This window comes from Syngnathus typhle, linkage group LG8 (assembly GCF_033458585.1).
Source record: "Syngnathus typhle isolate RoL2023-S1 ecotype Sweden linkage group LG8, RoL_Styp_1.0, whole genome shotgun sequence".
Taxonomy (NCBI): Eukaryota; Metazoa; Chordata; class Actinopteri; order Syngnathiformes; family Syngnathidae; genus Syngnathus; species Syngnathus typhle.
This window is the reverse complement of record NC_083745.1, coordinates 197,548-214,230: the sequence shown is the minus strand read 5'-3', so window position 1 is coordinate 214,230 and position 16,683 is coordinate 197,548. Positions and strand designations below refer to the sequence as shown.

At 44.1% G+C, this 16,683-nt stretch overlaps 1 protein-coding gene across 2 annotated transcripts in view; it reads right to left on the bottom strand.

The window, feature by feature from the left end:
* LOC133158178 (inositol polyphosphate-5-phosphatase A-like) overlaps window positions 1–16,683 on the bottom strand; it is a 73,889-nt gene that overhangs the window by 12,217 nt on the left and 44,989 nt on the right. For both annotated transcript variants that reach the window (XM_061285173.1, XM_061285172.1), the window contains exons 10-12: window positions 5,569–5,664; window positions 5,159–5,233; window positions 42–115 (exon numbers count right to left, since the gene is read on the bottom strand). In XM_061285173.1, coding sequence (XP_061141157.1) covers window positions 42–115; window positions 5,159–5,233; window positions 5,569–5,664 — 245 coding nt within the window. The remainder of the gene's footprint in view (window positions 1–41; window positions 116–5,158; window positions 5,234–5,568; window positions 5,665–16,683) is intronic.

The window sequence follows — 16,683 nt, the reverse complement described above, 5'->3', positions numbered from 1 at the left end:
AGTGTTGAATGAATATCCATCATGTGTGCGTTTGCGCGTACCTGGGTGGGAAGGATATTTCCAATTCGTGCAGTCGATCCTTGAACACTGACAGTTCTTTGTCGTACTCTAAAAGCTGTGGAGGTAAAAAACAAACAAAAACCAATTGAAAGGGTGCAAGGAGACACAAGCCGTTCAATTAGTATATTTTGCAGCTACTCCAAAGCTTCAAATGAACAACACAAGCCTAATCTACTCTACGTGTCAACATGAAAAATTGGGCTTTGGAAAGCTGCTAGGTGTTCACAAACAGACAGGCAATGACAACTTACATTTTATCTATGACAGCTTTTCTGATAGAAGAGCTGCACTGACACAAACTACTCAATAAGCGCAAAATCCAATAGTGACTACTTTGATTGATTACTATCCATCCATTATCGCTATGGCTTATCCCGCGCAGGGTCGCTGAGACATGGGGCCTATGGCGTAAGGCGGGGCACAATTGCCCAGCTGACAGATAGCGGCGCACTCTCAATCATACGTCTGGACCGCATTTACTGTGGAACCAACTCTCCGCGGAAAAGCCAAAGCTGAGCTTTCAACCTGAGGAGGCAACTTCTGTCCAATTCATTCAACCAAGAGCAGCCTTTACTTCAGCTTAGGGTGTGGAAAATACTTCTCAAACTCACAAATCAGCACAAAAACATTTGATATTATAAAATAAAAACTATAAAAAAAAAAACTGGAACTATAGCTGCAATTATAGGGAAAAATACAGGTTTTGTCACGTTCAGGGTTCGTCATTTCTATTTATTTTGGTACTGCTGGACAGAAGAAGGAAGGTCAAACAGCCTTTTGACAATAGTAGTTCACCTTTCTTTGTAACACAACACCAAGCAAACAAAAACTTTAACTACTAAAAAATAAATTAAAATGAAGTGTTTTTGAAAATAAATAAATAAAAATAACAGACCTACTCCAAATACTAACTGACCAAAGTCAAAACAAAATCAAAACTAACATAATAAAAAAATCCCAAACTATTATCACCCTGACCCACACCAATTGATGAAAAAAAACTTTTTCCACTGCCGTCTTTGTTTTAAAAGATTCAAATGTATTCTCAAAGTCTGTTTCTTTCAAATGCATACTTTAAATCAGTTGGAAACGGATTCCTGTCAACAACAGCCTCTAACTGTTTTGAATTCTGGAAGACACTTTGAATTGTTGATGCATGAATGGTGCAATACAAATAAACATGCCTTGCCTAGTAGTAGTCAATATAGTTGTAAATAATAACACTAATGAACATTCACAACAACAATAATAACAACACAAAATTGCAATAACCGTTAAAAACAACAGCAATAAAAATTGAATAACACTTTCTCAACACTGGCAATATCTGTCACTGTGCGTGTGTGCGTGTGTGTGTTGCCCTGTCTGACAAGGGGGTTCTCTGGCCACAGTGCCAGTCCATCTCCACACTCTTCATTAATCATGTCTCCTCACCCAGCTGTACTCAGTGGCTAGAGTGTACACACACACGTCCCCCAATTTACCCCCTTTCACAAAAGCCATAAATCATTAGTGAAAAGTGCAATTAGTGGCTTCTTGTATACATTAATTATCTGGGAGATGAACAGGTAGCTATGGCACCTGCATGACTGCTTCCCTGAGGGACTGACAGCGATGTTCTCTTAGCAACCCTTGGAGGGCCCGGCTCGGGCCGGGCCTTTTTCCCTTTCAAAACCTCCTCTTGGATCTGGGACGCTTGGTTTGATCGTACAACGGGCCGTGCTACATTTTCCACAGCGGGGAACAATTACGGTCTGTCGATCCCGCGATGGGAAGCATTTGACGTAAAGCGGACAGGCCAGTGGACATTAATGACATTACATTGGTGTATTACACACGGCGCTACGTTGACGCCTTCAAGATGAAATATCAACAGCGATGACATGGCTTCTATTTGAGAGGAAAGCGGCTTGTAATAGGAGAGTAACAATTGACAGATTTCTGCCGTGGACTCAAATCGTCGTGGAGTTGACACGTAAGTCGGTGGCGCTGTGTATTTGTGATTATGTGTCAGCCATGTAGAACAGCGGCCATTACTTGCAGCCAGCGGGAGGGGGCCCTCCCGGTCGGAGTCTCTGCGGTTCAAGAGGGCACATGCGACGCATTCATCAAACTCACGCTGCCGGGGTCATAGGAGAGACTCGCACACTGTGGATGAGGGATGGCAGAGGATGGGATGGGATGGGATGCAAGCCCACGCTCCACTGTCCACCCTGTGCCACCATCCATCCACCGCACGCGCATGCGTGTGTGTGTGTGTGTGTGTCAAAACAATCCAAATGTTGTTGCCGAGCACACCATTATCATTACATGAGCTAATGATAAAAAATTCAAATAAGGCACACATTCACAGCAGCATAATGAAAAGGTCTTTTTTTTTTGGTTCAAGGCACATTATTGCACATTACAGCAAACAAACCAAACTGAAGTCGACTTCAGTTTGATGTGCTTTCATCAAAACAACCAATGCTGTTTAACTAAAAAAGAAAAAAATCAAGAATGTCTTTGTAACTGTTTCTGTCAATTTGATCTTCATGCCAACTGCAAGCTTGTGAATGACAACAAAAATGATACTTCTGGGGATCAATTAAGGAGCTCATCTAATTGAATCTAACGGACTTTCTAATCTTAATACGTACCGTTTTACATATACATTCCGCTCGGTGGTCACATTAGACGTATCATTAATATTAATACGAGATTGAGGCTTGGACACTGATTGAGGTAAATGGGGTAGAATACAAATACTTTAAGTGGGTGGAAGAGTTGATACAGCAGATGAGTGGCATATGGCCGTGTGTGCTCGCCCGCCCGCCCGCCATCTCTTCTAAGTGAATGTTGAGTCATTCATTCAGGTGAACGGACAAGACGGCACGCCAGAATTTCACACTACATTTAATCCCAGGTCAATTAAGCATAATGCTCTGCCGCTGCGGCGGCGGCGGCGGGTGACTGCTTTAAAAATCGGCTTATATTGGTTCAAGGCCTCTTGACATTATAAAGCCAACAGTAGTTTGTCAAGCAGAAATGACCTTGGGAGTTGTGGAGGAGGTGATGCCAGATGATGCAGTACAATATCACACAGGGGGGAGATGAAGAAGTGTCTGGGTAAAAAGTACCCTGTCAAGAGCTGGAATTTCTGACTTTGCTCGGATGAAAAATCGGATCCTAAATCAGAGAGGCGGCTGATGGTTGAGGCCGGAAGTTGAGGGCTAGGGGGGAGAAGAAAAAGGGGGGGGATATGAGGCGTTGGGCCCCCAACTGTCCCTCTGTCGGCATACTTGTCGCCCACCTGTAATTGTGCTTTGATTTAAATCTTGTCAAATATCCTCAGTGACAACACCTGCTGCCGTTAAAAGCCATCAATAAATGTGGAGGTGAAAGGTCATTTAATTTGATTTTTACACCTCATACTTGGCTTTCATTGCAAGGGCAATATTTTTCCTTCTTTTTATGGCACCTTCATTATTTGGTGTGGAAAAGCCATAAAGGGAGTGACAGAGAGGTGGCCGATTGGTACCGAGCAAGAGGGAGGGAGGGACGGACGGAGGGAGGGAGGGAGAGAGGGAGCGAGGGACGGTGGAGAGGACACCAAACAAAGCTGCACTGCTGAACTTTCATTTCCACCATAAGTGAATTAGGTGCTAAAGAAGTTAGACGCATGTCAGGAAAAGGACACCAAGTCCGCAATTTGCCTTAACGCACGGAAGGAAATGCCTTTGAGTAACTTTTCAAATCTTGAAGATCAGATTAAAGTACATGAGGTCTTTTCCACATGCACTGACAGCAAATGATTGATTTCACTCTGACAGTCAGCTTTCATTCAGCCTAGCTTCTCCATTGCTATATTTAGAAATATTTGTATCATATTTATATCTTTTTTGTAATATCTTTATCGTTTTCTTTTTGCTTTGAACCTTTCTCTCTCTCTGCACTTGAGTAATATGTTGCTGGCGTAAAAAAGAAAAAAAAAAAAAAGAGGCCAGGTCAGACGACAGCAAGGTTCATCACTTACTACCACCGCCCCCCCATCTGCCGACGCTACACTGATAAAGTTACAATAAAGAGATTCTGAAACACAATCAATGAGCACGGATGTGTGTGTAGAAACTATGTGGGGACTCTACACGACACAAACATGAAAAAAAAACACACACGCACGCACGCACATGCACACAGCTCCATCTCTCCACTGGAGCAGAGCCCCGCCGTGCCCCTTGACGCCACAAGAGCCCGGAAAATTTAATCTTCCCAAATACTCATCAGGGCTCTCCATCGTCCCGCCATGACAGCGCCGGGGATAATTAATTATACAATTTCGATGGGGCTATCGACTAAACAAACCTATTAATCATAGCAAAAGTCAATAGGCATGGACACATTCAATCATGTCCCAGCCAATGATTACTCCTCTCAAAATACAATAATTATTTTTAAGCGCTGCCTCGAATTAAATTTCTGTCAAGCTGGTACAAGTCTTACAGTTGATGAAGGGCGCAATGATTTTTTTCCTTCCCCTTTCCAACTGGTAGAGGGATATTTATCCATTTGGAAAGGTAGTTTGTTTTATAAGGATCATAACATGGTATGTTTAACCAGACCGTCAGATTATCACTGAAGCCCCTATTATGTCGTCTATCTTGTCTGACTTGGCCGAGGAGGAGGAGGGAAGAGCAGCTCGGATTCGTCTTCTTAGAAATTGAATTGTTTGTCCGTGCTAAAAGATACATATATTAAAAAAAAAATCCTATTTGATCCACAGTACATGTTTAATATAAACACTTGGACATGGCCAATCTAATGGAACCCAATGACATATTCTGTAATATAATTTAACGCATAACACCTACAATGAGAAAAACAACAACCACAACCAATTTCTCATTTGCCGTACACTACAACAAAAACAGATGGTGTTAAATTGTACTGAAAATCAATGCGAAACGTGATCAACGGCAGCCGTAGCCATTATACTTTGAGGAGAGAAAGTCGACATGGTCAATAAAAGAAATGAAAGCTGTAATAAGTGAGTTGGAATGAAGAAATGATGGAGAGTGGATGAATATACAAAAGGTTAGGAGGCATTTGGGTGACTTACCGAGGTCCCATTGTTTTCCCGGAAAACGTCTTGGTTGACATAACTAAAAAGCTTCTTTTCAAGCTGAAGGACGACCTGAATGGGTGGCAAGAGAGAGATGGACCTCTGATTAATACCATTACTAATGGGACCAGCACTTAGTAATTAGAGCTCTAATGAAGAGCGCTGTGCGCTGGCTGCAGTGTTGCGCACTTCATTCTACACGCGTCTATAATATCAAATGACACTCAACGTGGCAATGAAAACATGCTCGTATTGCCAAATACGTTGGATCGCGTACGATTTATTTGAACCACGTCGAGTATTTCTCCATGCAACTTTCCACAGGTTTACCTTGCTGAAGTCAAAGCTTCAATTCATTTGAATTGAACCCAATAGTGACAAGCGGACGCATCGGCATTCTGTCTTACCTTTCTGTCATTATCACTTTCCCTGAATATTAGCTTGTCCACTTCATTGGTGTCCGTGGTCCTTACTGTCTGCATGGTGGCGGTGGAACACAGAGTCTGAAGGTGATAAAAGGAAGAGAAAAGACAATATGCTTCTTCTTATTATGGACAACTAAATACCCTCACTGTCATTCCCTTTGTTGTGTGCTGCCAAACAATGACGGCAACACAAAGCATTGGAATGATTTGAAAGAACCATATGATCACCTCACTGTCCTTTCGGGACCAATGTCGTGACACCATGCACTGTGTATATGGTTAAATTCCCCTTTGTGGACTCTTTTAACAATTAGTTCAACATTGGACCATCTGTGTTTGAAGACAGTTGAATGAGGTAATCCCCGAGCGAGCCAGTGGTTCCCATAGCGCACAACACACACTGGATGAGCTGATTGCAATTCAAAGCACAGATTAGATAATCGGGTCAAACTAATATAGCCAACAGAAAAAGCCCTTTGAACTGAAATGGCCCAAATTAGGCTGCTTTTGGCCAGGAAGGAACGGCACACTAAATTAGCCCAAATGACGAGAAGAGGAATAAGCGGCGACTCGATTTCGCCGCCGCCGCCGTCTCGGTCTAAACCACAACTGCACGTTTGTAAATCCCTCACAAATAGCTCCATCTTCCACTCATTTAGGCAATCCAAATGCAGGGTCAATATGGTCACCTGGCAGTGAAATGCTAATGCTCTTAAGTGCGCTTAAGCAGCTTTGTGCAATGAATAGGCCAAAGAAGGCACTAGTGAGAGGGCAAAGAGAAGATACTTTCTCGCTCCAAAAGTCATTGTTCCTTACATTCATGGAAAATCATCTTTTTCAATTCAGAAGAATTTGTCACTTAACACTGAGCACTAGAAAATACAGCATTCACTTTTTTCCTTTTTGAACATATTATAAATAACAATCATTATTTCCTAATTATGCAAGAATGGAATTTACAATTCTAATTAATATAATAACTATGTGGCTTTTTTTGGTGTGTAAAATGAAAATGAAAAAAAACAAGACCTGTAACACAGGCATGATACTTTTATCTTATTTCAATGATTCAGTTTGTTGGTTGCTTGAGTGCAAAACTATGAAGATAAAAGCAGGATTGCCTTTTTATGCAACGATAGTAGCAATATAGTAGATGGTGGCAGCAAATAGGAACGCACCTGCCACAGCTCCCCCTTCTGTAAGACAGTCTTTGCCCGATGCTCCCTTTTCCAGGGTCTGGCACTGTTATTTCATTCATTCATTTTAAAGTGATCATCGCATTCAAAAGCACACGCAACGTAGACACACTTTGATCGATCCCGAGAAGTGATATTAGCAAAGGAAGGGAGGATATCTTCAGTCATTTGGCCATTTGATCAGATCCTGCAAAGTGACTTGGCATTACATTGCTGCATTATGTGTCACAGGTCAACAATGAGTGTTTGTAGAGGGCCAGAAGCTGGGGGGGGGGGGCCGGGAGGGACGGGATGGGAGCTTGCCGAGAAAGGCGCTGGCTTTATGCATCAATGGAGTATAATCTCATGACTGTCGGAGGAGGAAGCGGCTGTTTAAAGGAGCTCTCTATTCCAGCTGCTCCTTTTAGTGGAGAGGTTAAAGCAATCTGCCCCACTTCAAAGACCAAAGACCCCCCCACACACACACACACCCAAGCCCAAGCCTTCTGTCTCGGGTCCTTCCAGCAGATGGAGGTGAACCACTATGCCAAAGTTAAACAGTGAGGAAACCCAACCCACATTTGACCATGTCAATCGTAGGGGGGGTTTAAAAACATATCATATTTGGCCAATGTGCAGCCACGTGAAATTGATTTATTTTTTGTACAAAAGAGCCACACTGCCTGTTGCAAGTTTAATTAGGATTCTAATTTGCGTTCCTTATTCATTCATCCCCTTTGAGGGAGGGCCACGCAAATTGTAGCGTGCTCGGTGATTCTTTTGTGAACAGCTGTTACATTAAACTACCCCCTGGGGACATATCATTTTAACTTAATTTAATTGAATACTATTAATATACTGTGGTTAATCTCACACGCACACACGCCTTCGAAACTCATTGTAATTCTTTCCAATAGGTTAAAAAAAAAAAAAGAAAAATCAAACTGGCCTACGCTCACGAGTGCTTTAGTATGTATGAAGTGTCGATGGTCAACGTGATGCGCAACTCGCATTAGTTCTCAGACTACTTTCTTAGAAGACCCTTTAGCAGCAATGTTTTTCCTCTGCATAAATGATCATTCATGATTTCCAATCCAAAAAAAAAAATCATGATTGATAAGGGTTTGACAGAATTGTCTTCATTGTCTGCTACCAAATAAAAGCAGTAGTAGCACGGCTTGTTTGTCAAAGTCAAGTTTGTTTTCCAAAGTGTTCTGTTCCTTAACAACATGCACGAAGAGTTAAAACCCATTTTATAATGGGGAAAAGCTTTACCCCGGGCTGGATTCATTCAAATGTCATACTTTTCATTTACTAATTTGAAATTCAAAGTAATCCGCGCTCAAGCATGAAGGGATTGATGGTATAAATATTTCTGAAATGTTTAATATCTACGAGTAGAATGAAATAAATCTAATAATGGATTCATCTTCTTGATTTATCCTTTTCAAGTGGAAATGATTAAGAAATGAGTATTATTCAATTTACTCACAAATCATCTTACGGAATTTCGCGATTGCAAGATGAGCAGACAAGGTTCCTTTTTGTCAACAAGCGCAGTGGCATTGTCAGAATCCGGCGGTATTTGCGTTGCCAGCTAAGTCAACGTGTGCCAGCCACGCTGGCATGTTCCACCAAAATAGCTTAGCACCCGATCACTTTTCCTCCGTCGGCCGTCGTTCATCATAGCAATTGTGCATGCGTGATGGCTATGTCTGCCCAAGTGGTGCGTCTCACCAAATTTGGCCCTCTCCTTTACAGCCGGCTATTCCACCCAAAAGCCAGTAAATCAGTGGTGACTCTCCCCACCCAATGTGACTGGACACAAGCCAGAGTCATCCACTCTTGCCTCCCCTGGCTGGCCAATTTAATGCTTCCAAACAAAGATTAATCACTGACAAACACAACAGGATTGGGATTCAAAATGGAGGTGAGGTGAGAGTGGACACATCATCAAGAGCAAAGATAGCCTGTGCGTGACCCGGCGCCCGTCAACTGTTGAGGCTACATCCTTAACGGCAAGTGAAGCAGAAACTCTCGACTCTTCCCGTCGATCCGCCGGACTGTGTCATTGTGAGTTTTGTTTGCCATGCATGCGCCCTAGGAGGTCTTCGAAGGTGCCACGCCCTCGTCAAAAAACACTCTGGAGCGAGAGGGCCATAATGTGCCCTATTTATCTTGCGCATTATAACATCTGGGAAACTTCTCTAAAAACAATGGTGAGCATTGAGGGCTGCCATTTGGGTTTTACCTCCAGAAACCAGCCAAAAGCATTTGTCCTCTTGGAATAGATAATAGACAGGCCACAAATCATTCAAGACAACAGGACCGAGCGAGCTCAGGGTGTGTGAGAGAGAGCGAGAGAGAAAACACCAATGTATGTCTATGTACGTGTGTGTGTGTGTGTGTGTTCCCCCCTGGTATTTAACTTGTGTGCTGGCCCATTCTGCAGGGCCCCGCAGGACAAATTGCCCAGCATGGATGTCTTTGAGAGGCAGTGCAGCGCGCAGAGAAAGAGACAGGGCTGAAACACAGGGAACAGGCCCATAAAAATTCATCACTTTGACCCCGACGACCTCCTGCCACCGAGGAGGGGGTGTTCCCGCACGCACACACTGGCGTAAAAACGCACGAGCCAACCAAACTTATACTCAACGCTACAAACCACTATTGGGGAAGATACTCCAAACGCTGTCGGGTTAACCCCGTCCAATAAGATAAGTGAAATTCCCAAATGTGGAAAGCTTCTCCTTCAGACATTCATAGCGCCAAACACAATAGGCATGGAAAAGCAGGAAAAGGCCACCAGATGCTTCATTGTGACTCGGGCTCTGTGTAAAGTAGTCGCAGTAAAAGGAGGGTGGGTTCTTCTTCTGTGGCGCATTAGCCCCAGTAAGAGGAGGTCATTGTCTCAAAGCTGGCCGGGGCTCTTGACACATTACGGCCACCTGTACAAAGAAAAGCTAATGAGGGATTTTCATTGGAGATACCTCCCCTGCCCCTTCTTGTCAGCGTTTGGAAACCAAGCGCGGCAGATGTCGCCAAGACTGTTTAACGGAGCCCATTCTTTTGACCTCTCTATAATGCCAGACATGCACGGAGAGATGCGCTTCGCTGCCGTTCTGAAAGCAAGCTTTCAGAAATGCCATTTATGAGAACATTTGTCCAATGAATGAGAAAACAAATTCAGGTCCAACTCTGCCATGGCCATTGAATCCCATTTCCATATAGCCAGCAGAATCACTATTGATGGAGTATAAACACTTACTAAGCACTTGAAAAACATTGCGCTCGTTTAATTTACCTATCCCACCATTGCTCTAGTTAGGAATCAATTAAAGGAAACAGATAGTGAGGTAATCTGTTGCCGCTGAGTCAATTACTGGATATCGAAGAGGCACTCAGTGATTAGTGATGATCCAATAAGAATGCAGAGTCCTGTGGGTTCATTACTCGGGCGTTCCACAAAGAACGTGATGGAACAAATAGTGAAAGAAAGGGGGGGGGGAAAAAAAAAGTTTCATACGGAGCAGCGAGCCAGACAAACGATTCCTTCTTTCTGTCTCTTCAGCAGTGATTTTACAAGATTTGTCTGTTGCTTCCCACAATTCCCAGACCATTTCATACAGGCAGGTGAGCAGCAAGCAGCTTTTTTTGGAGTGAGGCGAAGACCCCACCCAGTGAGGCCTAAAAAGCCCCCCCCCCCCCGTTCACACACAAAGAACATTGATTCATTGGAGCACCACCCTTTAATTTGTTTGCATCATTTCATCTTAATGATGGGCTGAGAAAGAGGTGTAATTCAGTCCAGGGAAAGGGAAAGAGGAAGGTAGTGGGAGAAGGGCGGGCTGTTGACACCCCGCCGCAGAGCCAGCGCTAGGCAACCATCTAGTGGGTGGGCTTTGTGATACATTTTACCAATTTTTCATGCCCATCCCTCTTGATGTGACCCCACTCAGGGCCTTTTATGCCGCTGACAGCTCTGCGCAGGAAAACATGCTGCCGCTCTGATAGCATGAAATCGGGAACAAAGACCCCCAGGGAGAGGAGAAGGGGGCCGCTCCGGTCCCGCCTGGCTCTGGCCACAAACAGATGTTAGGCCAGCCCCGACTCTCTCTCAGCAAAAAAAAAAAGGAGGCCCTTTCGGATAAATGGGCCTGAAATGCATTGTTTTGGGCACCCACTAAGACAAAAATGGGAGCAGATTCCCAAAAGGGCCGGTCAATATGTCCATCACTGATAAATCACAGGAGGAGGACTAAGAGCCCATGAATTCTAATGTGGCCCTTAATATGATGGGATAGTTGTGAGCAGGTGTGAGTGGAGCTTAGTAACTTAATGTCAGTGGGCAGCGCTGTTCCAAAGCTCACCGTGCCAACACGGCGTTTACAGCAGCGAAACAATGAGAAGCGCCACTGATGAAGATCACGTTGAGTCCACACCAAGTTGATAGTACCGTCCATTCTAGCTTGGCAATAAAAGACAATTTATTCATTACTCATCACGCTCCTCTCTCACTTTGCAAAGGCTTGAATTCAAGCCGTTAAAAGAGCATGAGCTAAAGGTTTTGCTCAAGTGAATAGGAATTGGGACTGACTTGTTGAGTGAGCAGCCATGTGGAGCCAGCCTCTCTTTTACACACTGCTTCTTTGCATATGCATAGAGCAAATCAGTACAATGCAAAGGGGATGGATGCTATGTGCACAACCCCCCACAGTCAATACATTAGTTGGCCAGCATCTCCAAATGTCACGATTGGAAAAAAAACAGTGGTTGAAATATTTGCAAACAAATACAAGAGGCGGCACGGCGCCTTTAACCAAAAGCTGAAAAAGAGGAAGCTAAGATGTCAGGAATGACTTGAGACCAAATGAAGCGCTTGAACCGGCCGGGGTTGATTGAAGGGAAAGGGAGTTGGAAGGGAGGCAGGTGGGGAACGGGCGGGGCAGACACTCGCGGCCAGCAAACAGACACACACACCGACCGACCGACAGACAGGCAGAAGTCAACTTGGACAAGGATACAATTGTGACCACGAGCCTCCAGACAAGACCAGGCAGAAGCCAGACGACAGGAACACAAGGCACGGACACAAAACAACAGTAGACACCGAACCGGAGGAACACACGGGCAGGGTTTAAATACACAAGGTAACAAGAGGAAGCAGGTGACAGACATTACCGTGACAAAAGGGGTGTGGCTGAGGGAAGTTGCCGGCCGAGCACTTGGGTTATATTTGTTTAAGGCCATCTTATTATTGCAGGGCAATTCCAAATGTTTTGCCCAATATGTGATTTTTCTTTTTATATCAATGTGAAGAGTACAAGCCCAAAATCGCTGAACTCAGACCTACATATAAGGCTTATAAGGCCATGTTCCCTCCCTCCCTCTCTCTCTCCCAGGCCCTGTTAGTGCCAGGCTCTGCGCTCATCCTTGGCCTGGCCAATCACACCATCTTACTGTTGGCATGGTGTTGCCAGTCACAGAAAGAGGACACAATGGCAAAAGCATAGCTGGTGCCGGGCTCAAACGGCCTGTTGTTAATGAGTGGGACCAACAGAAGCCATTGCTTGTTCTTTCTTTGCCAGCATTTCAATGATATGGACATCACTTCCAGCAAAGGCGCGTCGCACAAGTTAAGCCCTCATAGCTCAACAGTTTTTTTTTTTTTTTTTCCTAGTGTCTTTGGCGCTATATTCATTAGCATCAAACACAAACAGAGAGAGAGAGAGAGAGAGAGAGAGAGAGGACACACACTGTTGTCTAGAGGGAATAGTCGCCTTCTATATCCAGATGGGTTATCGGTGATATAATGGTTCCTCATTGTGCTCCATTGGACGGTTCCAGCCAGATAATATGCCTTCATTGTATTGTTAAGAAAGCACTGGCATCAACTATATGGCAATAAACAAGCAGAGGTGGCTGTTTAACTTGCATAGTGCTGTCAATGGGTGGTGTTACCTGCAGTCAGGCAATTGAGATAGCATCAGCATGATTGTCTTACATAAAAAGAAAAAAAAAGACAGCTAATTTGGTAGGCTAAAGCTTAACTTGTAGTCTCGAGAAACTACAAAGATGTCTGCACCCACAATGACATTGCAGTCGTAGGGGATTGATTAGTCGACAACCAATTTTACACCATTGATCCAATCAATTAATTGATTACAACCACAGACCTTAAAAATAGATATAATAATATATAGAAGATATCGATAGAAATACAATAGCAAGTGCATATTTACATGCATGCACACCGTTTACACACTTTAAATACGTGAGTGTATTTGGAGAATTGAGTGAAGTCAAATCCCTGGTGTTGAGCTGGGGGGGTGCAGTGGGCTGGGGTTCCATAGAACAGAGGCCCAATCAGTGCTGGCCCGCTGGTTAATGGATGGATGGCCCCCAAAATTAATTAGCCTGACTAATGTAGTGTACACTTAATTACACTCGCCGGCTTTTGATTTATAGCTAGCAAGTAACACACATGCTTGTCAAAGACGGGCTAAAAGGCAAAATTGCTTACCCGTTACTGATGCAAATTATTTACTCAGACTAGGTTCAACAACCGCGACAATGACCATGAACTAGTTCATGAACATGTTTGCAATATCACAAACAACTGTGGAGGGAGGTCCGTTGGATGTGCTGGACACTCGTGAAAAAACAATTGATTGTCATCAAGTGACTATTTGTACAATAAAATATATTTCGCCAGTAAAGAAATGACAGAATAATCTTTCTGGATGTGTTCACAGTACTTGCTGATGATGTTATGTATCTCCACAGCTTGTTTGTTCGTTCGTGTGTGTGTGTGAGTGCATGTTGGGTAATTTCAATCTGTACAAAATGAATGATCTATCATGTTAAGGCATCATTAAAGGGCATTTTACAGGCATTCATTAGGAAAGGGGCTAGTCAAGGGCCCCACCTTTAATTTCATGCTGCTCAAGCAAGAGAAAAGACGCTGGACAAAGGACAAGAGATTGATGCTTGCTCGCTCCCTCTGCATTTCAAGCAAAAACAGACAGGTGGTGCTAATTCAAAACGCTCTCTTGTGAGAAGCAAGCAAAGTCGAATGAAAGCTCTCCATGTAGCGACACATCGGGCCCATTTACACAGCCCCACGCACGCACGCCGTGTCGTGGGGACAGTAGATCAAGTCGGCAATTAACCTTCCTGCCGGCCTCGATCAATCCATGACTTGGAGAAAGCTCGCTACCGGCGTACATTCTCTACAGATATTACATTTACATTCTATTAAGTTTAATTAGGAGGGATTTTAAATATACTAGGAGTCACCATTGCAGTTGATTCACGGCTACGGGCCACGTCAAAGATGCGCAGTGACAAACGTGCACGCTTGCATTCACTCGCACCTTCTCAGAATACATCTTGTGCTTCTGATTTTGTTTCAAAAACTGTCTGCAAAGTATAAAAAATGGGGATAATTTGCCCTTAGGCAGAAATATTGTTTTTTTTTTTATGGGGAGCAGCTGCTACCAGGCAACGCTATCATGAGTCAATTTCAATCATATGCAAAATTGCATGAATGTACTATTTTTACAATCATAGGCAAATGAAATGTTTTGCTGATATCAATGGTGATTATCAAAACAATATACATATACTTAGGTAATCATTGAAATCTCAATTATTGATTGCAATTATTGGAACATCACATCTAGCTTGGACATCTTAAAAATGTACAGTTACTTTTGACATCATCACCACCAGACAGAGTGTGAAGGCGAAAGCGCTGAGAACAAAACGTGATCTAAACGCTCCCCATGTTACATTAGCACTGATGCAAAGCATGATCAAGCCAAAGCATGAGGAAAGGGACTGGATGGGCCCCAGGCTGCTCAGCCTTAACATTAGTCTCCTCCACGTGGCTGTGTCCTTTGTCTGCCAGTCAAAGGGCCGCCAAATAGAGGTCAATTGAAACCAATTCCCTCTGTCGGACACAATAAATAGGGTTGCCCAGGCTGGAGAGAAGGGGGGGGGAGGGGACACTGTGGGCCTTTGGTTACTGATCCTGCCGCAAGCATGCCAGGAATTTGCCACCTGGAATTTACCCTGGGACAATAATAAAGCCACCTGCTTGGAAAAAAAATAAAATAAAATCCATTTGATGTATCTAAAAGCCTCAAACACAAAGCCCTCAGCGCAACAGGAGAGCTGACATGGAAAAGGAGCCAGTGAAGATGAGCGCCGCGTGTGTCTTCAGATAAGATGGGCCATCGATCCAGTTAAACACTTTGGTGGATGTGCACTAATTGTCCACTTGACATTAATTGTCATTAGAGGCTTTCAAAGGGCCTACTGGCTGTGAGTTACATCCTGTGGCATGCTTGCAAGCCATTTGTTTATTGGTGACATCACAGCTCTCGCGCTTGCTAATACGTAGGTCGCCGTTAACTCAGACAAGTTGACCACTGCGTCGGTCGGTCGGACGGCTTTATTTGAAGTGGAGCGGCTTCTTTATTGGTAGCTCAATGACATCATCACTTTCTTGCGTTGCCTCTATATGTTTGAGAAACACCCCTCAAGACTTACTTCTGTGTTTGTGAGTGTATTTGTCCACAAGTCGACTTCCGGAACCAAAAGCCCCCCAACGTTGACGGCACACCCCCTTCAAGTGGGTGCATCTCGCAGTCTTTTGGCCTTAACAAATTAGTTTAGATGAGTGTGTGTGTGTGTGTGTGTGTGTGTGTGTGTGTATTCACCCTGGATGTGAATGTGGATGTGAATGGGGGGTAAGGTGCATATGAAAGGAGCAGCGTAGAGGGGAGGGGGTAGAGATGGACACATACTGATGCAAGCCTTACACATCCCTGGAAAAGGGGTCATGACCCCGACCACACTCAAACAGCATGTCAGTGTGGTCGAGACAAGGAGTAGGTTCGTGCTTACCTACCACAGAGCTGAATGGATAAGAAAGGAAACATGAGGAGAGTTATCTAGATTAGGTACACAGGTGTACCGACTGAGAAGATCACATGATACCATCGTGTTCAAGAAGGGATGGCGTGGAGTACTGCTAATGATACGATATTGTGTATTTTATGGACTTATAGGCATGCCAGCTCCATCCATCCATCCATCCATCCATCCATCCATCCATCCATCCATCCATCCATCCATCCATCCATCCAAATCCAATTACTACGGCAAGCTAAATATGCACCACGTGACAGTTAACTGTAATGACTGACTTTTGAATGGCCCCACTGTTTGTACAATCTTCTTTTGAGAGTCCTTGCCTTGGAGTCATTATCTCCAAAGAGACACATTCACATGATCTGTGAGTTAATGTAAGCTAATTGGAAAAGCCAAATCAAATGTAGCGCACAAACTTTGAGGCCCTGTGTACCACACAGAGAGAAGTCCTTCCTAAGCCATTTGAGCAAAAACCCTCCATTCAGAAAAGTTCCCCTCCTCCTTTCTCCCATGAATGGCTTTTTGGTTGAAGCGCACAATGCCCACACCTTGAACAGGGCCACTGATTCCAAGAGCATTGTAGTCAAGCGGAGGGAGAGGATTGTGCAACAAGGGCTTCTCCCACTCTGTTATCAAGCAACACCCTGAGTCTCCAGTGTGCCTTTATGACTTGTGATACAACCCTACCACCCATGCATCTGGGGAATGCTGAATGACTGCACTACCTTGCCTCTTGCTGGCCTCATTTGCACCAAGAGAAGGAGAAAGAAGAGAGGGAGGGAGGGAGGGATGGAGGGGGTGCAGGAGAGGAAGGCCAGTGAATGGCACCAAAACATAACAATGCACTTGGAGGCACCGTTAGCAAACACAGCTGGACCATCCACGGTGAAACCTTTAATGAGTCATAACTCTAAAAAGACAGTGCTACTAAAACACTTTTACTCCTTTATATTGCAGTCCCGCTTGCTTGCTCTCTCACATA